Source organism: Prinia subflava, chromosome 4 (assembly GCF_021018805.1).
Source record: "Prinia subflava isolate CZ2003 ecotype Zambia chromosome 4, Cam_Psub_1.2, whole genome shotgun sequence".
Taxonomy (NCBI): domain Eukaryota; kingdom Metazoa; phylum Chordata; class Aves; order Passeriformes; family Cisticolidae; genus Prinia; species Prinia subflava.
The window spans coordinates 36154317-36181085 of record NC_086250.1 but is presented as its reverse complement, the minus strand read 5'-3'; the positions used below and the strand labels follow the sequence as shown (position 1 = coordinate 36181085).

The window sequence follows — 26769 nt, the reverse complement described above, 5'->3', positions numbered from 1 at the left end:
TCTTGTTGATCTCCCCTGCCCCTTTCCTGTAGTGAGAGGAGTGGGCATGGTGTGACCACAACTCCAAGAACCAAAGCTGGCTTGAGTTAGGCAGCAGGAGCATGGAACCAAGGGCCGTGGGGAAGAGTGGCCAGAGGAATACCCCTTCTCTTTTAGCAAAGGTAACAATTTTGGCTCGAGACCTGCTTGGAAATGGCACCCTGAAACAGGAGGAAACAACTAGGAATTTAGTGTTTGCAATTTGCCTATTTTACATCAGTGACATCAGGTGTCTGCTCTGTTACCTTCTTTCTGGTTTTCCTGACTCAGATGGGGAAGAGCCATTGTCACTAAAGATCAAAATCACAAAAAGCAAATGCACTTGGTTTTCAATTAGCTTTTCATCTTTTAATTGGCTGTTAAGGTTTTTTAACAGCAGATCATCATTGAAAAATTTAATTTTCCTGGAATAAATATTTTCATCAAAAAAGGGAAAATATTTTAACACTTGGGAAGTGTTGTTGAAGCCATTTGTGAATGCAGTTTATACTCTAGGCTCAAAATGTTATGTTGCTACTTTATTATCAATCTGTCATATCATATGTTTTAAAAAGTCATAGTAGTTTCAAGAATTTAAAGTATATTCCTAGAATTTATGTGAAAGTGTATGAATTTAGGGGAGGTTCATTCTTTTAAGTGGGAACTTACAAGCCTATGCTCATCATTTTTCACTTTTTTATGCTTATTTCTGTTCCTTTAATAGTGGGAGGCAGGTAATCTAGATCACTGTAGAATTTAAAAGTTGAGCTTTCTCTTCTGTCCAGCAAGTTGGAGGAAGTAATTTCTATTTTGTGCGTTACTAGTTTTTGTTAACTCTGAAAAGAGATAGTGTAGAAATGTCCTGCCTATGGTTTCTTTCTGGTTTATCTGCTGAAGCCAAATGACCTCTCGTGGATGAATTCCCTGCAGTGTAGCAGCGCTGCCGTTGGTCGTGCTGGGGCTGAGCAGGCTGTGCCGTGCCTGGGCTCGGAGAGCTTTGTTCAGCAGCCTGCTGGCCAGTTAGAGAGGGCCTGGTGTGTTAGGGCAGTGGCTGATGGTTGTGCCTGCTGAAACCACTGTCTGCTAGCAATGCATGTAAAACCAGATTGTGTTTCATATCGACAGGCTTTGAAATTGCTGTGCTAAACGTTATAGCAATGGGAAATGTGCCCCCTTGAGCAGGTACCTCGTTTGCATTCATTCATTGCAGATCTTCTAAAGGTCTCCTACTTCAGGCTCTCAGTTGTTTCCTATTACTGGTAACTTGCCCAGTTAATGCCGTAAACCTGTGTTGCATTCTCTTAGTATTAGTCTTTGGTTTTTTCTTTCTAAATCATTCTTTCTAGAATAATTAGGAAAAACTACTCTTCTGCATTTATATTCCAGTGCCCTAGCCCTGCATGGGAATTTCAGAATCCTGAAACAATTATTTTCAGTTCCTAGCTGCTACCTTAATTCTTTAATTTTTGCCTTGTCAGCCAAGTGTAGTGTGTTACCAGCATTATTTGCACTGACTTGGTCCAAATCACCTATCACCAGGTGAATCAAGTATTACTGTGACTCACAAAATCCAAGTTTTCTTTTCTCCTGATTCCTGATAGCTTTTTGAGTTAGGAACCCAAAGTACTCTGCAGATTAGAGTCATAAACTAAGCACTCAAAATGCTGCCAGGTGAGAGTTACCCCCATAGAAGGGCACTTGAAGTAGCCAGCATGCTACTGTCAAGTTGCATAGATAATAATGAGTGATAAATTTTGAGTCTAACATTGGGAATCTGTGTCCAGGCTGCAAAGAATTGACTATATTGGCTGAAAATTCGGATTTTATGTGTTTTGCTGTGATTTACTGTTAAAGATTTACTTCCAAAATGAGCAGTTTCTGCATGTTCTTCTCAGGCACATCTAAAGATGTCCTTTTTTTTCCACAGTTTACGTTGTGGTTTAGAAGACTCTATGGTGTGATAAACGCCAATCACTCGTTGTTTTTGAAATTTATGAATATTTAATAAAGAATAAAAATTGGTTACAAAAATATTAATACAATAATAAAAGTTTAAAAAAAGTTTTCAGAGACAGGACAAATAATGAGACAACAAGAGCAAAGAAGGTAGCCCGGGTCTACCGTCCCCCCTCCCTCTCAGACAAAGGCTCCGAAGGAGAAGGGCCCCGAACAAAGAGAAGTATTCTTTTTTTAAGCCTTCAGTTTATGACTATTCATATCTTACGTAAAACGAGTAATTCTCAGCTGTTTCTTGTCACAAAAGTTTTCTGTTAATTAAAAGAACGCATGAGAGCATACGTCCTTGAGAAAGTTAGGTTCTGTGGATAAGAGGCCATAAATTCTTCTTCACTAGAAGGTTTAGGGGCCTCTGTAAGATTTAGGGGCCTCTGTGAATGTTATCTCTGTGCTGAGGAATTTCTCTTCTTGAGCAAAAAAAATATAACACACATACACAGCTTCTATAGTACTATGACATTGTTAATTACAAAACTACATTCACTTACATTATTCTAATGTTAATATAGTATAACTTTTCTATCAGATTACATATAGTAAATATCTGCGTAGAGCCACACATACAATATGCCTTTTTCAGAATTTCCCCCTTTTTCTTTTTTTATAATAACTGTGGCTTGAGCAGTATTTACTGAGTTCTTGCCTCCAGTTTACGTTCATTTTCTTCATAAATCAGCCTAGCTTCCTGAAGGGAGCCTTCTACTCTATTTTGTTTCTTTAGTACCATAATCCTCTGCACCGTTTTTGTCGTATCCATCTTTTGGTCCATCGTCACTAATTGCATACTTTGAACTACACTAGTGATAAGACGAATGAAACAAGGAATTAGACAAGGGAGGAATATTAAACCAGCAGTAGCACACAAGAGGAAAAAACCTAGTTTCTTCCACCACTCTACTCCCAGCACATTATCCCACCAGCTGGAACTGAGCATGGATTCCCACCTTTGAACTGGTACATGGGCGATTTTTCTGATATCATTGACGATATCCAGGATAGCATCTCCATTATCATCTATTTTTAAACAACAATCTGATGTATTGAATTTTCCACAAACGCCCCCTTCTTCAGCTAATAGGTAATCTAGTGCTAATCTGTTTTGGTACACTGCGGCTCTGATTTGAGTTTGTTGCCTGGATATTAATTCCATGGCCAGACCAGTTTTGTTTGTTATTATTTCTACGACTGCCTGAAGCCTTATGATACGATTTAACATATAAATGGGAGTTCGATATCCCCAACTCCCGTCTTGTGCCCAGGTGGCTGGCCCATACGTTTCTAGTATTCGTTCAGGGGGCCACTCATCATCTCCCCATTTTTGGAATCCTCCAATTAGGTCTCTCTTGTTTCTTTTTAGATCCTCATAAACTGGTATCCCTAAGTGGTCCCCTTCAGGTCCAGGCAAAAGAAAAAATCCTGGTTGTATGACACCCAAAGTACAGCTCCCTTTCCACTGGGGGGGAAGTTTTGGGTATGCCTTTTTTCCACATATCCAGAACAGACCGTCTGGTGCTTTCCAATAATCCAGTTTTTGTTCATCCATATTCTCCCAAAATTTTGAAATCTCTGGGATGCCAACATAGGGATTTTTTCCTGTATCATTACACTGAAAAAGCCTGATTTCATAATTATATTTACAATTTCCTTTTTTTTCTTCTTTCTGGGTCCAGTACATGGTAGGTTCTTCTGGGACCCACCATACAGAGGTTCCATTACTAACCTTGTATCTTTTACAGGGAGTTTTTCCTACTTCATGGAGGAGCTTTTTTCCTTCACGCCAAAGACATTCTTCCCCTATAACTACTGAACTCAAAATCCATCCCCCTGGTCGATTTTCTCCCCTTATGCTTGTTTGGTTCCACTTAAGGAGCTCGATTGGACCTAAGCTGCTGCCTTTCCATGGCCATTCTTCTGACATCAAGGCCCCTCCACAGACCCAACAATTGGTTATGTTAAGTTCTTTACTTATTCTTTCTCCCAATTCTACAAACAGATTTTTACCCATCTGTGAAATATCTATTTCTTTCTCTAGTTGTTGTTCCAATTTCTTATACAAACCATCCAGTGAGATTGGTACAGGTTTAGGTGGTGGTGTTGGCCTAGCCTGTTTGCTTATCAATTGCTCTTTTACCAAATCCTTTGCTTTACTCCCAGTAATGTGGGTGAAACACATCCATTTATCCCCTTCCCCTTAAATTTTCAGCAATCCAATACTTTTTCCCATTGTGTATACAATTTCCCAATTTGGAAGGGTTATAACAGTGACTGTTGACATGAGTATGAGAAATAAAGAAGGAGCCTCGGTGTCGTTCCATATACAGTTTTTTGTAACACCTGTAGCATGGCCTGGTCGATATCCCAAAAGGGAGGAGACAGAAAATGAGTGACAGAACCAGGAGAGGTCCAGTATGGCTTATACTCCCACCTCCCATGCCTATGGGGTTGCAGCCCACAGCAGGTGTATGTGATCTTCTCGGTGGCGATTATAGAGGCCAATCTGGTCTTGCCCTCTCCTCTATTGTCACTTTCTCTTGGCTAATTTCCAGGCAAATCGTTTCTGACACTCCTTAATGGTGGTCTCCCACTTTTCCTCAGCTATCTCCCATTCAACAGGCACTAATAACTCCCAACCACACAACCAAGTTATTATTTCAGTTTCTTCAAGTTCTGTTTGGATAGGGGGCTCAGGTGACACTCTACACTTCATACAACGAGAGCGTCGTTTGTGTGAACTACAGTACCAATTTTTTCCACAGCTCAAACACTTACATTTAAACCAACCAGCATGTCCAGTATTTGGGTGAATCAAACAAGGTATTTGGAGTGGTAATGAATGAAGTTGCAATTCACCCTCCTCTTTATATAAGTCACAGGCTAAGGCCAAAATACAGGGGTTTCTTGTCCGAAACAGTCCCGATCCTCCTGTCTGCGGTGGCAGTACTCCTCCCCAGGGAGGGTACCGGAGGTGTCTCAACGTTTGTCCAGGTGGTATTCGAAACCACTGATGCAAACTCGGTCTAACTTCCCAGTCCGGTTCAACCCTGTGTATGTTTCTTAGGTCATTTGGATCTCCCCAGTTCATTACCACTCATTGCCGTTTAAGAGTTAATTTCGTATCACCCGGTTCCGAGGATATTGTCCACTCCTTAGGCTTTTCCACAGGTCCTTTGATTCTGCTGGCGTGGATCCACCCTCGTTCTCTGGTCCGGATCGCAGCCTCAGTCGTCAGCAATACCTGAAAAGGACCTTCCCATTGTGGAGTTAAAGATTGTTCTTTCCATATTTTAACTAACACCCACTCCCCTGGATGGATGTTATGAATTTTAAAATCTAAAGGGGTGGTCTGAGGAATTATTCCTTTTAGTCTCAAATTCTCAAGAGTTTTTGCAATTGTGTTAATATATCCCTTAACACTCCTTTCCCCTACCTCATAGGTAGCATTTTCATGTTGGGTGGTCAGAAAAGGTAACCCAAACATCATTTCATACGGTGACACTCCCAGGTCTGATCTGGGTTGTGTTCGAATCCTCAGTAATGCTAAAGGCAAGCATTGTACCCATGACATTCGGGTTTCAACTATTAGCTTAGTTAAAGTTCTTTTTAAAGTCTGGTTCATCCTCTCTACTCGGCCCGAACTTTGTGGGTGCCATGGGGTGTGTAGTTCCCATTTTATTCCCAAAGCTTGAATTAATTGTTGTAACACCTTTGAGGTAAAGTGTGTTCCTCTGTCTGAATCTATCTTATTAATCATTCCATATCTCGGAATAATTTGTTCTAAAAGGGTTTTACTTACCACGTTAGCTGTAGCCTTGGTAGTGGGAATTGCTTCCACCCAATGAGTTAAATGATCTGTTATCACTAATAGATATTTCCATCTCTGAACTTGAGGAAGTTCAGTAAAATCTACTTGGATACTTTGAAATGGCCTAAGAGCCAATTCCCGACCTCCTCGTGTGGTTTTCCTCATAACCTTTCTGTTTACCCTTTGACAAGTTATACATCTTTCCGTTACCTTCTTTGCTACCCCATAAATTCCGATGCACCCATAGTTTCTCAAAAAATGATCACATAAAGCCTGAGTACCCCAATGAGTTTTCTGATGCATGTCTTCTAATATTCTTCTAGTAAGTGTTTTATTGAGTAATTGCCTTCCATCAGGAAGTTTCCATTTCCCGGATTCATCTAGTTCACCTCCTATTTCCTTCAATTCCTTTTCCTCTGTTTCACTAAATTTTGGAATTTCCAATTTCTCTTCATTTGTAGTTAATATCAACATTACTCTTTCCACTCCATTCTCTGCTGCATCCCTTGCTTCTTGATCTGCCAAATTATTTCCCCTTATTTCTGGAGTTACTCCTTTTTGATGACCCCTAATATGTACAACAGCTATCTCTTCAGGTAATCTTAATGCTTCTAAGACTTCCAAAATGAGTCCCTCATGTACTAATCCTTTTCCTCTTGAATTAAGCAACCCTCTTTCTTCCCAAATTTTTCCAAAAGTATGTACCACTCCAAAACAGTACATTGAGTCAGTATAGATTGTACCTTTTTTATGTGCTAAATATTCCAATGCCCTTTTTAGAGCATATAATTCACAGGTTTGAGCTGACCAGTTTGAGGGTAATTTCCCTTTTTCAATAGTTTGCATGTTCTTCCCATCAACTATTGCATATCCTGACATTCTTTTTCCTTGTAGGCATCTGGAAGAACCATCCACATAAATTATTTCTCCTTCTGAAAGGGCTTGTTCCTCAAGGTCTTCTCGGACCTTTGTCTGGTATTGGATAATTTCTAGACAATCATGTATTAAGTTATCTGTTGGTTCCCCATATAGGAATTGAGCAGGGTTTAAACTTTTATTTACTTCTAGTGTCAAATCATCACTGTCTATCAAGATTGCCTCATATTTTAACATCCTAGAGTCTGTCAACCATTTTTCAGCTTTTTGGTTTAACACATTTCGAACTGCATGAGGTGTGCACACTATTAGTTTTCCTCCAAAAGTCAGTTTACGGCTTTCTTCAACTAGGATTGCTGTAGCTGCTATAGATTGAATACATACGGGCCAGCCGTGGCTCACTGGATCTAACATTTTCGATAGATAAGACACTGGTTTCTTTACTCCTCCCCACTCCTGAGCTAAAACTCCATGAGCTACCCCTTTTTCTGTATTTACATATAGATGGAAGGGTTTCGCTAGTGAGGGTAAGCTTAAAGCTGGTATCGAGGCCAGTTTTGATTTTAGTTTCTCTAATTTATCCTCATCTTCCTTGTTCCATCTTATATCATCCCCCTCTGTCAATTTTTTATATAAAAATTTCACTGCCTGTGTGTATCCTTCAATCCATAATCTACAATATCCTAATAGCCCAAGTAGTTTTCTGATCTCTTTTTTAGAAGAGGGAGAGGGAAGGGATAATATTCCTGCAATTCTTTCTGGGCTTAGCTTCCGATTTCCCTTACTTATTAAGTGTCCAAGGTATTTTACCTCTGGTTCCACAAATTGCAGTTTCCCTTTTGATACCCTCAATCCTTTTTCTCCAAGAAAATTTAAAAGCTTTATAGTAGCCTCTCTGACTTCAGCTTCAACTTCTCCTGATAGCAAGAGATCATCTACATATTGGATGACTTGTATCCCAGGAGGAGTGGGGAAAGTTTGTAATATGGTTTCTAAAGCTTGTCCAAATAAGTTTGGAGATTCAGTAAAACCCTGCGGCAATTTTGTCCATCTTAATTGCTGCTTTCTCCCGGTTTGTGGGTCCTCCCATTCAAAGGCAAAGATATCTCGGCTCTCCTCGGCTAATGGGCAAGCCCAGAAGGCGTCTTTAAGATCCACTACACTAAACCACTGATGCTGGGGAGGGACCTTACTTAGGAGAGTATAGGGGTTGGGAACTACTGGATATCTGGTCCGAGTTCTCTTGTTTACCTCCCTTAAGTCTTGTACTAGTCTGTAACTTCCATCAGGTTTCTTTACTGGAAGAATGGGGGTATTATGAGGAGACATACAAGGTTCTAATGTCCCATCCCTTATCAGTCCTTCTATTACTGGCTTCAACCCTTCCCGTCCTTCTAATGAGATAGGATACTGACGCACCCGTATGGGACAATCTTCTCTCTCAATTGTAACTTTTATGGGGTCAATATTCAACCCTCCTCTATTTCCTTCAGCAGCCCATACCTCCTTTTTAATTTTCTTTTCATCCTCCTGTTCTAGTTTCAGTATTTTAGCTGTCATCTTCCCATTTTCTGGTATAACTCCTATTCCTAATTTTATTTGGAAATCTCGTCCCAATAAATTACTGCCTGCCCCTGGGACCAGCAAAACATCTCCTACCCAAAATCTAGTTTCTCCCTCTATTAATACATTTTTGATGACTGGAGCAGAAAAACTTTCTCCTTTTGCACCTACTACCTTTACAGTCTCTTTACTTACTTTATAACCTTTGGGAATATCTATGAGACAAGTTTTTTCTGCGCCGGTGTCTGCTACAAATTTCACTTCCTCTCCTTGGGGACCCACTTTTAGGGTTATCACAGGCTCTAGATGGTATTTGTCCCCTAAAAAATAGAGCCTGAGACTTCCCTAGTCACTTTCTGTATTCATCTCTTTGAAGATTTTCAGATCTTTTGCTCGTTTAGGGCAGTCCTTTCTATAATGCCCTTCACCTTGACAGAAAAAACAGACATTTTTGGAATGCCTTTGTGGCTTTGTTTGTGTTGGGTTTTGATTTTTTTCCATTCTCTTGTCTCTATGACCATCATATTTAGGAGCAGTGCCTGTATGTCTCTGATTTCTCTGGAAATTGGATTCTCTCATAGTAACTGCCATAATTTTTGCCTGTAGTTTAGTTTGTTCTTCATCTCTTCGAACATAGACTTTCTGAGCTTCCTTCAATAAATCATCTAATGGCTTCCCATGCCAATCCTCCATTTTCTCTAATTTCTTCCTAATATCTGGCCAAGCATTTGTAACAAAATTTATTCTCAATAAAGCTTTCCCCACTTCAGTTTCAGGATCTATTCCAGAATATTGTTTTATATTTCTTCTTAGTCTTTCTAACCATTCAGTTGGTGTCTCTTCTTTTCCCTGTTGTATTTCAAAAGCCCTTTTAGCATTTACTCCTCGAGGGGCCGCCTCTTTTATTCCCTTAATTAATGCACTGCGATAATCATTCATAAGTCTCCTCCCTTCCTCACTATTCTGACCCCACTCTGGGGGTTCTGTTGGCATTATGTCTTCCCCAGAGGGTCCCTGGGGATGTTCTCTATTCCAGATTTTTACCCCTGCTGTTCGAATCATCTCCCTTTCCTCCTGAGAAAATAATATCTTAATTATGGATTGCATTTCTTCCCAGGTATATATATTTGGTCCTAGGAATTGGTCAAGTTGTTCAGCTGTGCCTATGGGGTCTTCCAGGATCCCTTTTATTTCCTTTTTAAAATTCCTGACCTCAGAGGAGGTCAGGGGAGCATTTACGAACCCCGTTCCTCCCCCTCCCATGGGTACCTCTCTTAGGGGAAATAGCCCGATTTCTTTTTCCCATTCCTTTTCTTTTATTTTGTTTTCATGTGGTGAGTAATAATCAGGAGAAAGTTGCTTCCTAACTGCATTTCTAGTATTTTTATAAGGGGCATCTGGCAGAGACAAAGGATTCTTTTTAACCGTAGCGGCAGCGGTTTTCACAGAAACAGTTCCCATAACCGGAAGCGAGAATCTTGGAGGACTAATCATAGAGTTTTGGTCCTCCCAAGTAACTATAGGGTTTGAGTCCTCCAGAGGAGGGGCATGGGCGGGGTCTGCCACCGGAATTTCCGAAGGGGAAGTCATTTCCTGTCTACTCCATGTGGTTGGGCTGCCCACGCGGCCCATGGCGGCCGGGCCTGCCGTCTCCGGGACAAACGGGGCCGCGGCAGCAGCGCCCGGCATCGCCGGGGCCGGGGTTGCCGCCAAGGTCATCGGGGACAGGACCGACGGAAACCCGCCACACGCTGGCAGCGAGGGACTCGCCGTCCCAGGAGGGCCAGGAGCCACAGCTGCCTGCGGCGCCATCACCGCGGCGGACGGGAGGGCCGGCGATCTCATAGCCACAGGAGAGGCGTGCAAGGGTCGGGCCGCTGCTGCCGCCGTTTCTGGCGATACTATTCCCGCGGCTGGCGGAAAAGCTTGGGGACCTGGGGTCGCGGGGGAAAGGGGCAAGAAACGGGCGGCCGCCTCGAGCGGGAGAGGGTCCGCCGCAATTACTGGCGGAGAAAGGGAAGGGAAAACCTCCCCCGCCGCCGCCACCGTGGCCGGCGAACCCGCTGCCGCCACTGTGGCAGGTGAAAAGGCGTGCGGACTTACGGCTATGGAGGAAGGGGTCAGAAAGCCCGCTCCTGCTGCCCCAGGCAGACAGGGAGCGGCTACCGGGGCCGGGGGGGGGAGGGGGCCCGGTACCATCGGGGCTGCCGCCCCAAGCGGACCCGCGCCCGGGATGGGGGCCGGGGCGAGATCACACGACAAGCCGGGACCCGCGGTGTACGCTGGGGCGGGGGCAAGCTCCGGCATTGGGGCCGAGGGAGACCTCCCGCTGGGTTCTGACTCTGGCAATGCAGGCGTGCTTTGAAAAGGAGGGGGTAGAAACTGCAGAGGGTCCCATTCCTTTTCTCTCTTTTTCTCCTGTTCCCCTTCCTTCCTTTTCCCTGCTTTCCTTTCTTGCTTTATTCCAGGGGTTTCTGCTACTTTAAAAATTTTTATTTTTCTATAATCCCCTGTCCAACAGGCCGCGTAATTTCTTTCTTCTAAATCACTCTGTTCCTTTGAATTTATAAATTCATTTAAAGCCTGACAAATCCATTTTTCAAAGGAACCATATCTAGGCCAATAAACGTGATCAGATCTTATTTTCTCTCTTGGCCATTCTAACATACAAAATTGTATCATATTTACTCTATCCTTTGTCCTTGTACAAGGGTTTTTTTCCCAATTACTTAACATGATTCCCAGTGGACTGTCTGGAGGAATTTCTGTGGATGGTTTTTTACTTTTTCTTTTCTTCCCTATCTTCTCTTTACTGGATTTCTGTCCCATTCTTCAATATTCTCTCTACTCCAACCCCCCCCCCGTGTCTCTGTTCAGCTTCCCTTTACCCCCCACAAAAACTACTTTTCTCCTTTCTCCCACACTATTTCTTAATACAATTTACCTTCTCTGAGGAACTATAATAAAGCTTAAAATAAAATAAAAATCTACACTATCTATACTTTCATTCGTCCACATTCACTCCACTCTATTTTTCACTTAATCTCACACACTACAAAACAATCACAACTACAAGGTACCTTTTACTTTCCACACACTTTTACACTCTTTAACCTGGCCAGACAATGCCCTTCACCAAACCCTCAATCTGACAGTGTTGGGGGGTTCTCCCTTCCCAACCTCAGGTGCTCTTGGGTTTATTTCCTAGATTCTGCAGAATTTAACATAACCCTGGATGTCTCGGAATTGCTTCCTCCAATCCAGCTGGTTATCAACCCGGGCAGACAATGCCCTTCACCAAACCCTCAATCTGACAGTGTTGGGGGGTTCTCCCTTCCCAACCTCAGGTGCTCTTGGGTTTATTTCCTAGATTCTGCAGAATTTAACATAACCCTGGATGTCTCGGAATTGCTTCCTCCAATCCAGCTGGTTATTAACCCGGGCAGACAATGCCCTTCACCAAACCCTCAATCTGACAGTGTTGGGGGGTTCTCCCTTCCCAACCCCAGGTGCTCTTGGGTTTATTTCCTAGATTCTGCAGAATTTAACATAACCCTGGATGTCTCGGAATTGCTTCCTCCAATCCAGCTGGTTATCAACCCGGGCAGACAATGCCCTTCACCAAACCCTCAATCTGACAGTGTTGGGGGGGTTCTCCCTTCCCAACCTCAGGTGCTCTTGGGTTTATTTCCTAGATTCTGCAGAATTTAACATAACCCTGGATGTCTCGGAATTGCTTCCTCCAATCCAGCTGGTTATCAACCCGGGCAGACAATGCCCTTCACCAAACCCTCAATCTGACAGTGTTGGGGGGTTCTCCCTTCCCAACCCCAGGTGCTCTTGGGTTTATTTCCTAGATCCTGCAGAATTTAACATAACCCTGGATGTCTCGGAATTGCTTCCTCCAATCCAGCTGGTTATCAACCCGGGCAGACAATGCCCTTCACCAAACCCTCAATCTGACAGTGTTGGGGGGGTTCTCCCTTCCCAACCTCAGGTGCTCTTGGGTTTATTTCCTAGATTCTGCAGAATTTAACATAACCCTGGATGTCTCGGAATTGCTTCCTCCAATCCAGCTGGTTATCAACCTGGGCAGACAATGCCCTTCACCAAACCCTCAATCTGACAGTGTTGGGGGGTTCTCCCTTCCCAACCCCAGGTGCTCTTGGGTTTATTTCCTAGATCCTGCAGAATTTAACATAACCCTGGATGTCTCGGAATTGCTTCCTCCAATCCAGCTGGTTATCAACCCGGGCAGACAATGCCCTTCACCAAACCCTCAATCTGACAGTGTTGGGGGGTTCTCCCTTCCCAACCTCAGGTGCTCTTGGGTTTATTTATTTTTTTTTTTTTTTTTTTTTTTTTTTTTTTTTTTTTTTTTTTTTTAGGGTCCCCTTTTTCACACACTTTACCTTTTTCCTGGGGGGTTTCTCTCACTCCTTTTTACCATTCACTTTCGTCCCGGTGCTGGCCGCCTCCCTCGCGGGACAACGGAACCGCAGCGTAGGGGACTCCGCACTCGCTTGGAAGGTCTGGGTGTTACCCCAGCCCGCCTCTCAGACACACACTTTCAGCCCCCGTTCCGCGCCAAACGCCGCCACCCCCAGTCCCAGCAATTCTTACCACTCCGTTGTCCTTGGGTCTTTATTCTTCGTGCACACTTTGATGTTAGGAGCTGGTTACCGCGGTTTTTTAGGGAATTCTTTCCCTTCTCTTTGCCTTATTGTCTCCCTTTGTCCTTGGATCTTACCCCTTTCTGGGGTACTCTGCGAGGACCAGAGCCGGGGCCGCCTAATGCAGGCGGGACGCGTCTCCCCAGTCTCTAATCCTCCCACAGCACCCGCAGTGGGGTATTTTAAACCGACCTCTGCTACCAAATTGTGATAAACGCCAATCACTCGTTGTTTTTGAAATTTATGAATATTTAATAAAGAATAAAAATTGGTTACAAAAATATTAATACAATAATAAAAGTTTAAAAAAAGTTTTCAGAGACAGGACAAATAATGAGACAACAAGAGCAAAGAAGGTAGCCCGGGTCTACCGTCCCCCCTCCCTCTCAGACAAAGGCTCCGAAGGAGAAGGGCCCCGAACAAAGAGAAGTATTCTTTTTTTAAGCCTTCAGTTTATGACTATTCATATCTTACGTAAAACGAGTAATTCTCAGCTGTTTCTTGTCACAAAAGTTTTCTGTTAATTAAAAGAACGCATGAGAGCATACGTCCTTGAGAAAGTTAGGTTCTGTGGATAAGAGGCCATAAATTCTTCTTCACTAGAAGGTTTAGGGGCCTCTGTAAGATTTAGGGGCCTCTGTGAATGTTATCTCTGTGCTGAGGAATTTCTCTTCTTGAGCAAAAAAAATATAACACACATACACAGCTTCTATAGTACTATGACATTGTTAATTACAAAACTACATTCACTTACATTATTCTAATGTTAATATAGTATAACTTTTCTATCAGATTACATATAGTAAATATCTGCGTAGAGCCACACATACAATATGCCTTTTTCACAATGGTATGATTTTGGAGGCTGTGATGTTCATAAAACTTTGGGGATTTTAGGAATTGTTTCAGCTATTCCTAAACATAAAATATGAACTCTCTCAATAAATTATGAAACATAAGGTTCATTTTAAGTTTATATTTGTTGTGAGTCTTTATATTAAATGGATTGTAGCTGCTCATGTTTGTACTGGAGGGAAAAGAGGGAGAACTGTTTGTTGCTTACTCATGTATCATGCTTCACCTGCAGTGACCTCAAATGTTTTTTCACGTGAGCTATTTTGCATTAATGTATAGTGAAGCTTTTGAATTCTGTTAAAAAGAGTAGTTCAGAGATACTATCAGTACAAAAGCAATACATATTTTTTAAATTTAAGGGTACTGTCATTAGCTTTAACTTATTAGAAAACAAGTATAACAGGAGCTAATATCACCTCTCACTTTTTTGAATTTACATGGTTATTAATTAACACCTAAGGTTTTATTGTAGTCCCATAAGCCTTTTTGTGAAAGCATAAGTATCATAAGTGATTTCATGATGACTCTAGGCTGACATGAATACTGCTTGGGAATGCTCTCTTGACTGGCTAGTGTAGCCTTAAGGGAACAGAAACTGAAGTTTGTGTGCTTGAAGTGGTCAGGAAAATGCAGGTAAGTAAAAATCTCTGGTACACGAATATGTGACTGAAAACCAGCCTGAGTTTCTCAGTTTGCTTTTAATAAATGTTAGATGAGAGACTTTTTCCCTTCCCAGTAGCTGTGGGAGGTTAAAAAAATGCATGAAACTATTGTCTCCTCATCAAGGTGCTGCAGGACAGTGAATGTTTTTTTGTTCAGGTCTGCTTATTCTTTTAGCATTTCTGAGCATTACGAGTTGATACACTGCCACTTTGTGTGGTGTAATACTGGGTTAACAGAGATGGTATAGATCCTGCTTTTTATAAATCCATAACATGATGGAAAAGAAAAAAAATCATGTGGGACAAAATAATGAATGCAATCTGCTCTTATATTTTACTTTCTCTTTTAAATTATAGTGGCCTCTGGTATCTTTTCCAGCATCTTTTACTCCAGATAACACTCTGGCTTATCTAGTAGCTGGGGCAAAAAAAAAGGTTTGGTTAAGCTGTTGCCTTTTTCAGATACAAAGCAAAGCTGTGTTTCTGAATTGTAAGAGGATTGGTCTAACATACTATTTGGATGACAGCAGATGCCCTGTTACATTTTTAGTTGTCTCTCCTGTAGAGATGTCAACAGAGCAACCTTCCTGCTGGGCTGGGAATGCTTGATTGGTTCATCTAGGTAATTTTTCAGGCTAGGGAAGAAAAATCAAATGCTTCAGAATAACACTGTGATAAAAAAAACCAAAAAAGATATAATCTGGTGATCACTTAGGTACTGTGTGAAATGGAAAAATTTGGGGTTTTGAAGAAAAGTCATGCATAATACTAAGCCTGTTTTAAAAATGCAGACTTGCTGCACTAGTCATCACTGTTAACTGTGTTCTGGTTTTAAAGCTCTAAATGCTTCAACTTCTTGAAAGATTTTTTTAGTATATAAATTTTCATAATTTTTCTAACTATATAAATTACTATATTAATTTAGTGCAACAAAATGTACTTAATGCATTAGAAATTTTTACTTGTATTTGTTTTCATCCTGTCTAGAATAAGTTTATTGTATGAATACAAACATGCTCAACTGAAGTTACTCAGTTTTTAAATAAATGTTGACAGTTTTCAGATTTGCAACTAGACTAATTTCTTGATAATTTGCTCTGAAGTTATGACTGATATCCAAAGATTTTAGACTTATGCCTGAGTGGTACTTCCGCATATTGAAATCTAGAAATACTTAAAATGTGGGTTTCAAACTTTTTTTTTTTTCAGCTTCTTTAAAAGAGATACTGTACGTAATAATTTTAGAGTAGAAATAATTATTTTAAAATAGCAGCATATGAGGGCTAGAGGGCAGTTCACCTAAACTCCTATCCATTCAATGGAGAGCTGGTTAATGCCCCAGAAGCAAGAAAACATTTTGGCTCACTAGTCACAGCTGGACACAGTAAGAAGTTGTTTCTGATTGTGCCCGACATCTCCTTTTGCAGAAATTACTGGCCAGGTGAGGGAACGTGAGAAATAGGAAGGCCTGCTCCTGCTGGCAATTGATCTAAAATCTCCCTAGCTGTAATACATCTCTTAGCTGAGCTAACAGGGCAACATACGTCTTTAGGGAGAGGTAGGAGTGGAGATTTGTGACTATGAATCCTTGTTAAGGTTAGGTGCACTACATGATCATTGTCTCAACTCATTTATCTTTATTTTAAAAAAATTAAAAACTTGTGTATATGTAATAAGCAAGTTGATCGCTCATTTCAGTAGCGAAGTGGAATTTGGAACTGTTTTAATTAAACACCTTTCATAAGGTGTTTAAAAGTTTTTCCAGGTTTAGATTAAAGATAATAATTCTTCTCGTGGAAGTATATGCTGGGGGAAACTGAAAGTAAACAATACATTTTAATGAAATCAACTGAAATGCATTTTTAGAACTTTCAGAGAGCATACTCTTTTTTTGCTTTTTCACCCATGTTGCAGTTTTCCTTCTTTCTATGTAGCTATACTGACTTGCATGGCTGATGCACACAGGCAGTCAGCTATAGCATCTGAAACACATTGAAAATTGTCCAGAAGATGTATAAAATTAATTGTTCAATTTCAGCTTGCTGAGCTTTCATGTGTTTGTAAAGAAAAATGGTGTGTTGCTGCCCTAGTGATGTGTTAGTACAGCGTTTGAACATAGATTCCACCAAGGGAAGCACTGAGCCTGGAAGTGTTGCCCTTCACCAACAGAATGAAGTCAGAGAGCTCTGTCTGCCGAAGAACACGTCATGGTCATACCATTTACTTTTGAGACCCACAGCTTAAACATCCACAGATAACCTCTGCTATTTGAAATGCAACATTTATTGCAGTAACAGAGTGAGACTTGGTCAGTTTATGACTAATAGCCTTTCTACCTGTGTTATGCTGCCTTTATAAAAGTAAAGTAAAGCAAACCAAAAAATAAAAACCCAAACCAAATACTACCTGAAGAAATTTGTTCTTAGTTTTTGTTAGCCTTCTGTAAAAATACAAGTAGGAAAAAAATGTAGGATTTGTAATCACCCTGTGATTTCAAGTCATGTTTTCTTTAAAGTGTTTTAAAATGCTGGGGAATATGGTGACCTGCTTTCCAAAATGGAGAAATGTACCACTCTTATATTTAGGTGGCTTTATCGTACATTGAACGGTGTACTGGTTTAGTTTTGTTTATAAAATGAAATTTTTTTCTCAGAAACGTGCTGACTTGGTTGTCCTAAAAGCAAGTTTGTCTTTTTTAGGAACTAAAACCTCAAAGCCATTACAACCATGGATACAGTGAATCTCTTGGACGGAAAAGCCACATTGATGATTACAGCACTTGGGACATCGTCAAAGCCACACAGTAAGTTTATTTTTGAATGTTAGATTTGTCTGTGTTCGTATCAGTTAAAAACAGTAAACCAGGTTGTTTTATTTGTGTGAAGTGGAAGATAAATTTTCAATCCAATAGTGGAAGATTTCAGAAAGAACCTCTCCAGAATTACCGTTTTGACAAATTTATGATGGTTGTATTAAAAAATATGGGAGAAATTGTGGTAAGTTGTAAATATAGGTGGTTCCTGGACAGATTGTTGGAAGAAAGAATGGTACTGATGCTTATTTTCCATAGGTGATGATAGGATAGGTAAGCAGACAACATTTATATGCAAACATAGGGATTTGATTGATTTATAGGTTAGAAAGAATGTATCTCTAACTTCCATTATCTCTGATTCTGCAGTCTCAGATCTGCTGTAAGACTGAGTTTAGTATTGAAGGAAGACTGCAGGAGTAAACTGAGTGCAGATTTAATTGCTCTCTTTATACAGATGTATTATACAAATTTGTTTATTCCACAGTCCTGTAGCAGACACTAATTTACAAGACTTTCCAGAAAGTTGTCATGACACTATTTTTTAGTTTGCTGCTGTTTGCCATTCAGAAACCATCAGCACCATCACTTTTCTTCGATGAGCTGAGATAGTTCTGTAAGATTTTCATTTTTATTGTTGTATTATTAATTTGAATGCTTAAACCATTATGAATCTTGCAGAGCTATTTGCCTTTTTCTTCTTAAGGGAAGATTTTTCTTGCAATTTTTTCGTTAAAAAAAACCCTGCCTGAACTGAAAGCAGCTTTGCAACTGTGCATGTGACACAGGCCCAGTTTAGGCATAGGAATTATGTACGCTCCTCCACTTTTTGTTTTGAGCTGTAAGGAGTTTAGCTTCCTGAAACAGATGTCTGACTCTGCTATTGTTGCTCTAGATACTTCTTAAGAGCCCTGCAACCTGTAATACTCACATTAAGGTATTCTTGGGATTTAAAATATTGGCACAATGTCAAACTAGCTGGTTCTTATAAAGGTATGGAAGCATGTTTGACAGCAGACGTGGTTTTACGAGTTACCTATTTCTATTCTTGTATGCTCCTTGCGTGTTTGAAAACCTAAAATGTCTTTGTCCCTCTTAACCCTCAGATTCAGGTTGATCTGTGCTTTCAGCTGAGTTGTTACAATTCTTTTCAGGTCTCTTTATACAGGAACCAACAGCTATGAGTTGACATCTCACCACAAGGACTGCAGTTTCATACTGTAGCCCCAATGGTTATTATTGTAGGAAAGGGGGGGCTGTCAACATGATCAAGTTGTGGTATCCAGGCAGCACTTCCCTGACTCAAAGGAGAATTCACAGAAGCACAGAATAAACTAGGTTGGAAAAGAGCTTTGAGATCATCAGGTCCAACCTGTGACCCAACATTACCTTATCAGCTAAACCATGGAACTGAGTGCCTCATCAAGTCTTTTTTAATCACCTCCAGGGATGGTGACTCAGCCACCTCCCTGTGCAGCCCATTCCAGTGCTGAACTGCTCTTTCTGTGGACATTTTTTTTCCAATATGTAGCCTAAAATTCCTCTGGTGTGGCTTGAGGCTGTGTCCTCTTGGACGCACCTTTATTTAAGCATTTACTAGGTTTTGAGGGCCGTGTTATAAAAGATGTCGGTCATAAAGGGAAATGTCTCTGAAATTTAAGATAGAGAATAAACCCACTAAATATCATAAGACTTGCAGTAAAATAAATAATGCTGCTGCTATATTAATTCAATGTTCTTGAAAAGATACTTTTTTACTAAAATTATGTAGCTATTTGCATTTACAGAAACATAGCCTATTACATCCATGTAGAAAAATAGGTGATCTTATCCTCTACCCTTTGTCCTCAAATATTAATATTCACTGAGATTACAGTATCTGCTGATTCTTCCTTTTTATTTAAGTGCTAATGTAAGAAAGATGCCACAATTTTTTTTTTAAAAGGGCCACCCATCAATCCTTTAGAACTCTTCGCCCAAGCAGGTTATTAAGTTGAAGCAAGATATAGCAAAATAAAATTAGAATTATTTTCAGTCTCTTGGTTTGGGTGGGGATTTTTTTCCAAGTCCAGTTTCTCCTGGAAAAATATAATTAGTTATGTTATTATTCCAACATACATGAAAATTGAGAGCATATTTCCTTAAACCTTAAAGATGATGGTGAGAAAAATGGGACGAAAACATTTAAACTCATCCATTTTTCCTATATGCTGTTTGAGTTCAGAATTCTATTTCAACATGTTTTTATTGACACTAGAGTACATAGAAATAAAACAATGTTAGTAAAATATTGTGCTCAATTTTGTTTTTCAGCAAGGGAAAATAAGAGCTTGCAAACTCCTTATATTCTTCCATAAGTACTTGTATGTTGCCTTGTATCTTACTGGACTGTTTCAGAGCTTTATCTTCTTAATCTGTAGATTAGACACTAATTAAATTAACATGCTTACACAGTACAAGCTACAAATATAATAACTTCCTATAATCACATTAGGATTTTGTATAGAAAACAGTGGTTTGGCTCATTGAATAGAGTTTATTGGGATTTGTTGTTTTTATCCAGTGTGCTCTTCATAAGTTCTCATAAAGATCTGGGACCTTAGGCATATTTTGTATCAAAACCAGTCAGTCTCTGTTTTTTATTATGCACAAACTTTTGCTGGAGTAAAAGGCATAGTATTTGGTTTTAGTACCTATTCATACACAGAAGACTTTCCACTGATTTTTGTTATAAACATGTCCAAGAGCATCTAGGTAGCTTTAGAAGTTGCACTGTCTTGGACCTTCATGTTGCAGATGTTAGAACGTGTGTGTAATTTTTTGCCATTTTATATTTGGTTATAGCAAAATTGTTTGGTTCGTATAAAGTCTCCACTGTGTTTCTGAAAGCAGAAGCAGGCCACTCATCTGTATTTGAAAAACTTTTTTCAAGGGAACAGTAAAAAATTCATCCATGCTTGCTTGCCTTTGGTTTTGTTCCTCTGTGATATTAACAGTTCTCATTGGAGCTCCTGGGAGGGAATGGAGTCTTGTTTAAAAAAACCAAAACAACAAAACCATCACAAGTGATTTAAAACTGAAATTCAATGGTGTTATGTTGGGTACATTTATTTCTGTTGTCTGGCAGCAGTAGCCCTCTGTCATGCAAGGCAGCAGTCATAACTTTTAATATGATGTCTTGGAAAGCGTTCTGTGTTAACTTGGCGAAGTTGCTGCCTTTGTTTTGTTTTAAATCTTTTAAGCTGAGAAACTGAGATGTAGCTAGAGTTCTCAGGTAAAGAAGCATGTGATGGGCTGTCACTAGGAGAACAAAATCTGACACACTTTAATCGTTGCATTGTCGTGTTCTGTTATGGTGAGAGTGAGTAGACACTTTTGGCTTGTAGGGAGTTTGATCAAATTCCAGCTTTGTTGAAATTAAGTTAAATGACCATTATGAACATGGGTATTAAACATTAATGGCATTAATAAGTGCTTTTGTGACATCTGGAAGATTGATTCCTTGTGCTTAAGTATTAATATTCCATTATCACAAGATTAACTTTTCTGTTGAGTTTTATTCAATTAGATCATTCAAAATGAAGTTGTGTGCATTGTGAAATAGTGCAGCGTAAAATATTAATTATGTTGAACCTCACCAAGGAAAAAATTTGTTGGATACATTTTTTTTCATTATTATTTCTCATCAGTCATAGGGTAAGTGATAAAAAAAAGGTATATATGGAACAATTAAAATTGATAAGGGTTTGCCAAAGGAACAGTAACTCCTGGCTCTTTTGAGCTACTCACAGGAGAGAGGACAAACTGTGACACAGGTACACATCCATTATTCCTGATTATTGTGCCCATGGGGTTGATGATATTGCTGAAAGTGAAATGTACCTGACTTTGCGGAAGGGTGGGACTTTTTAAATCACATTAGTAATGTGGCTGTAACTGTCTAGACAATTTAGGGCTTTGGAACAGTATTTAAGAGCTGAACTCCTTTTCTTTCAACACTGCTGTTAAAGGTCTATTAAGCAACTCTTGAATTAAACCTTTTCTGCTGGAAACAGAACTGTCCTACTGTTAACACAAAAACTTTGAGAATGTGTTAAAGGCTTTGTTAGTATTTACCACCATTATTGATGGGAATGAGATTTCCAAAGAGAAAAAAGGTCATTTTTCTGTTAATTGCATTTCCAGTTCAAACAGCTTTGATTTGAGTTACAATGATAGCAAGATGAGGGAGTGAGCTCCTGCTTTACCTACTCTCTGTTGGCATGGTGATGTGCTCACTGTAGAGAGATTCCTTCCTATTATTGTGGCCAAATTTAATGTTAATCGTACTGCAAAGCTGGCAGTGTCTATTTTCAAAAGTCTGTGTGTTCGTAGATAGAAGAATAGAAAATGGATTACATATTTAAAATGCAGAAGGTAGTACGGTACTGTTTTTCAAGTATTAAGGTCGGAATATCTTTAACCTGCAATGACAAATAAAATGTTACAGATTGGTTACTGAAATGGCTTCAAGACTGTGGTAGCAAAATGAGCTTGCACAGTGGTATGGAGCTTGCACACTGGACTAATTCTGTTTCTTTCAGAACAAGACAAACTCAATACACTTTGATTATGCTCCATATTGATGACAGCATCACCCTCTAGAATTCACTGAATATTGGTAGATACATTTATCAGTCTCCTGTGAGGATTTCAGTCTTAGTCTCCATTACTCTTGAAGGGCATAGAGCCCTTTATAACAGCATTACAAGCGCGATTATGCTGAGTGTCAGAAATAGGTGACTTTGTAATTTTCTAACCTAACAGCACATCATGAACCTTTGAAGAAGGCAAGGTGAAGTCAGCTGCAGCAAATGGATCGAACAAGACTGTAGGTCATATGTGAGAGAAGAATGCTGCACTTCTGGGACAGAGCTGAAGAAACCATAGCTGCAGCAGATTCTGTTTTATTTAATTGTAGGGAGCCTGCTGTTTCCAGGAACAGGAAGAGGAGCAAATTGTTGTAAACTCCTAACATTTTTGCCAGGCAGATTTTGTCTGTCAAGATCCTTAAGTCCTCTTCTGACAATTTAATACATTGAAGATTCATAAAATTTTACCTTGTGTGCTGCATCTACTGAACTGTTATGATTGAGTTCAAAAAAACCGAGTGTAAATTGATAGGAACAGACTAAACTGAGGGTGACATAAATTAAAAAATTGCTGTATACCTCATTCTCAGTATCACTTCTGGAAAGAGCCTTGTTTTCCTGTCAAAGCTATTCTGATGTATTGCAGAGTTTCATGTTCTGTTTTGTGGCCAAGTAGTACTATGTATTGTGACTTGCAGATTGCCTTCTAGTGGGAAGAATGGGAAGTCTGTGGTGCTAAGCCCAAAAGACAGAATCTGTTCTTACTGTTCCTTCTTGTATCTGAAGCCAAGCCAGCAGTCTTTGCCCTGGGCCTCAGCAAAATTTTCTCATCAGGAACAGGAATTTCCTGGAAGTGTACTGATGGCAGGAAAAGAAGTACTGATCTTCCCCTCTGCTTCTGTCACCAATATTCTGTTTATTAGTTCCTCACCCTCTTCCATCAGGTGTTTCCAACTCTCCTATTTAAATGGCCCTGTCTGAGGACATCTCTTCACTAGACTAGCTGGATCTATGTTCTTCCCATTGCTCCCACATTTCCTCCTCCAGATGCTCTCTGGTTATTCAAGTGCCTCTCAACAGACTGGTTTCAGGCTTTGAACTTCAGGAAGTTGGCCAATCTTTCTGAAATTCAAATAAATATCACATTAGCTAAACTCACCTTTATACATCATATTTTTTTAAGCTGGTGACTGTTAAACCTGGTAGCAGGGCTTAGGTGAATTATTTATTTTGAAACATGGTTTCAATTTGTAGTTTAAGTGGAGGCAGCAGGCTATATCTAGCAGGGAGGAGTGTCCTAACAGCTGACTGGAGTAGAACAGCTTGTCAACAAATGATGGCATTGCCATTCTATATGAATCATTTTCCAGGCTGCCTTCGAACACTGTAATATGGCAATGTGACACTGTACTGTAGGAAGAGCAGAATTTGCTGTCCTGGTTTCAGAAGTCCTTTCCCCCATCTCTCCTCCTCTCTCTTGACTCCTTGTTCTTGCCTGACCTGTCTTGTGTAGTCCTAACCTGTTTCAGTGGCCCTTCCAGGAGTCATGAAAAGTCAGGAATGGTATGTATGTGTTAAGCCATTTGTACAGGCACTTATCAGGCCACGCTATTGAGCTAAACTAGGACTTGGTAGATGGTGTGCTTCAAGGCTGGATTGACTTAGAACCTTACCAGTTTTCCTAGCAATTATGTTTGTCTGTGTATGTGTATCTTGTCTAGCTGATTGCATATTTTTGAGTTATCATAACCCAAACATATTCTTTCCACCTGCCCCAATGTATTAAAAAAAAAAAGCTTTGTTGTCACAATTGTTCATGGCTGCTGCTTTTTTACTCAGTGTCATGGACCACATTTTACCAGTGTGTTACCAGATGGTATATACTGCATTCAATAGTCTTTGTTCTCTTGTAATGTTTGAAAATATAAGTATGACAACAATTTCCAGCCTTTTTCATAGTTTCTCATGCAACTCTCCTAAGAAATTGAAAACAACATGATCTAAGTGGGCTGTTATGTCTAGTACTTTTTTAGTAGTGTCCAGCTAATTTCTGTACTTCAAATCTGTGGTAGGCTTAGAAAGCATTCCTGAGTTTTGTCGCCTAGGGTCATTTGATCATTCATTATAGGAGCACCATGCAGATTGAGGTTCCATTCAAATACATGAAAGAAGTAGTAAGGATGGTAACTACCCTAGGAAGAAGGTCTGTGCATCAGTTATGGAAGCTGATCAAGTGGAAGAGAAGAACCTTTACTAAGACTATCTCTTCAGCAGAAAGTAGAACATAGAAGCAGCATATGAAAGACTTAGTTAAGTCCCAATTTTGAGAGGCTGTTAAAATTCTGTTTTAGCAGAAGTCTCATATCAAGGCTTTTACCTTGATTTCAAGGCATTTCCACATTCTCCTCCTTGAGACTTAAGAAATCCGTATGGGATGTATAGATTTTTGAAATGTAATCTTTACTTGTTTTTCTGCATTGCATTTTTGACACTGAAAATAGGTGGCAAAACAGTGTAAACATCAAGGCAAAAATTATTTAATGTTGGAGTTACTCCTACATTAAATGTCTAAGTGATGTTTATGCTTCCTGATTTGTTTCAAATTTCAAATATATGCAGTTTTATTTTCAAATGGCAGTACATCACATTTAGTAATTCTCTTTCATAAAAGCATAAATTTCATATTAATGTACAGGTTTTCAAAGTACCCTAATAATCAAATGATATTAAAGTGTATCAGAAAGATTTATTGTCTTGAGAAGAAGAATTGGGAATACTTGACCTGCTAGTGTTTGTAATTGGCTTGATGATCTTAGCTTCTGAATTTTAGGAAGATACTAAGGCAACTAAGTTTTATTTGCTCTTCAAGACCTGGAAAGAAAGGAGAACCAAAGTGGGAAAAACAAATGTCGTGGAGTCTCTGGGAAGTGAACAGTTACTTAAATTTAGTGTACTACTGGTAGATATTTTGCCTTGCTCTGCAGTACAGTTTTCTGTGGACAAAGGTTTTCTGTAATATGTTGATTTGATTACTGTAATTTTTGCCAGTGGAAGCTTCTTGTTGCAAGACATTTGTAATCATATAGAAAAGGAAAGTCAAGCTTCTTCATTTCTCCTCTGTTGAAGATTTTGTATTGTGACCGAATGTATGATGTTTACTGAATGCATTTTAATCTAAGGTAAGCATTTTGACAAATCTTACTTTATTCTTCAAGGTATGGAATATATGAACGATGTAGAGAGTTGGTGGAAGCTGGATATGATGTTCGACAACCAGACAAAGAAAACGTAACACTTCTCCACTGGGCTGCAATCAACAACAGGATAGATCTGGTGAAGTATGTATTACCCTTTAAGTTAAACAAAAATTAATTATGTCCATTAAAATGTTAATTTCTTTTTTTAAGAAAATATCTTTAAATTTAATGTGTCTAATTTGTCCTTTTTTCCTTGGCAATATGTCAAAGCTCTTGTCCATACAGCACTGCATTTTCTTCCTGCTGTTTACTAGAGTGCATGTAACTACTGATATGTCTAACTGTATCTAAAATTCCCTGCTCTTGATACAGTTCTTGCACTTCAGATTCCTCTGTCTTTAGGGGATCTTGATTTATTTTTGTTTATATTACTCACCTTATTGTGTGCTCTCTCACTCTCTTTTTGCAAGCTACTACTTAATTTTATATCCTATTTAATAGAACTTAATAATTTAGTGTTTTTTCTTTTTGTTCAAGCCTATCACATCTTTCCCCAAGTGTTCTCAATTTCCCCATTGTGTGTGGTGGATAATTTCATTAATATGTTGGCTATTGAGCTTGGCACTACAGAGATAAAGTTGTGATACTCTTGTGATACTAGATCTCAATGTCTTGCTTAGTGGGTGTTGACTATGTAAGTTCTTTCCAGTGAAGTGGCTTAGCAGATGGTCTGTGAGGAGGGCAGACTAGGAATTAGGCTTCTTTTATTTTTAGTATTTCATCCTATCTATTGTGGACTTGAGATTCAGTGTAGATAATGATGAAACCCATTGATAAGGAAAACAACAGAACCTTTTCATATTTCTGTAGAATCAGGGATGAATGTCTGTAACACCATTCTGTTTTAATCATGATACTGATCTATTGCTATCTCTTCAACTCAGTTTTATAAAAATGCAAAAAATGAGCTTACATCTCTACAATTACTTACTTCCTACATTTCCCCATCCCCTGTGTCAAGCTTTCTCCAGACAAGGATTTCTCTTCTGCTTTTCCTTCTAATAACAGTGACTGTATGCCCTTTGATTTCTCAAGCACTGAATGCAAGCTGAGGTAGTGTTCAAGTGCCTGCCAAGCACTTAGGGATCCTAATGTGAAGATCAGTGGAAGTATTTTCTTCTTAAGGCGACCTCTTAAGAGATTTGCTTGCTTTGAGTGTAAGTAGTTTGCTTAAATAGGACTACTTAAGTAGTTTGCTTAAATTGGACTTCCACTCCAAGATGCATGCCTGGCATCTTGGAGTGGAAGCTTAGATGACTCACTGAGAGTGGGATTGCCCAGTTCTTTCTTGAAGGACCTTCTCACCTAGCACAAATTTCCTTCTGCAAGATCTGCTTAGACAAGGAGGTAAGGTTCTCAGTCTGGTTTTGCAGAAAAATCTTACCATTTTTGTATTTTGAAATGCAGTGATAAATCTCAATCAAGTCTAAAAACACCCTTAAAGAAACATAAAATGTTATTTCAATGCACCATCTGGCAGAAGATTGTCGCCTTGTCTTTTCCCAGTTGTCGAACTGCAAGTTCTTCCTTCTAAATAAAACCTACTAACCAGTAAGCAGTTCTGCTGTCAGTAGAATCTGAACGTATTCTGCCTTTCTGCAAAG

At 39.6% G+C, this 26769-nt stretch overlaps 1 protein-coding gene across 1 annotated transcript in view; it reads left to right on the top strand.

Annotated features, from left to right (window-relative positions):
• ZDHHC17 (zinc finger DHHC-type palmitoyltransferase 17) overlaps positions 1–26769 on the top strand; it is a 78665-nt gene that overhangs the window by 12286 nt on the left and 39610 nt on the right. The window contains exons 2-3 of the mRNA XM_063396423.1: positions 17165–17268; positions 25124–25246. Coding sequence (XP_063252493.1) covers positions 17165–17268; positions 25124–25246 — 227 coding nt within the window. The remainder of the gene's footprint in view (positions 1–17164; positions 17269–25123; positions 25247–26769) is intronic.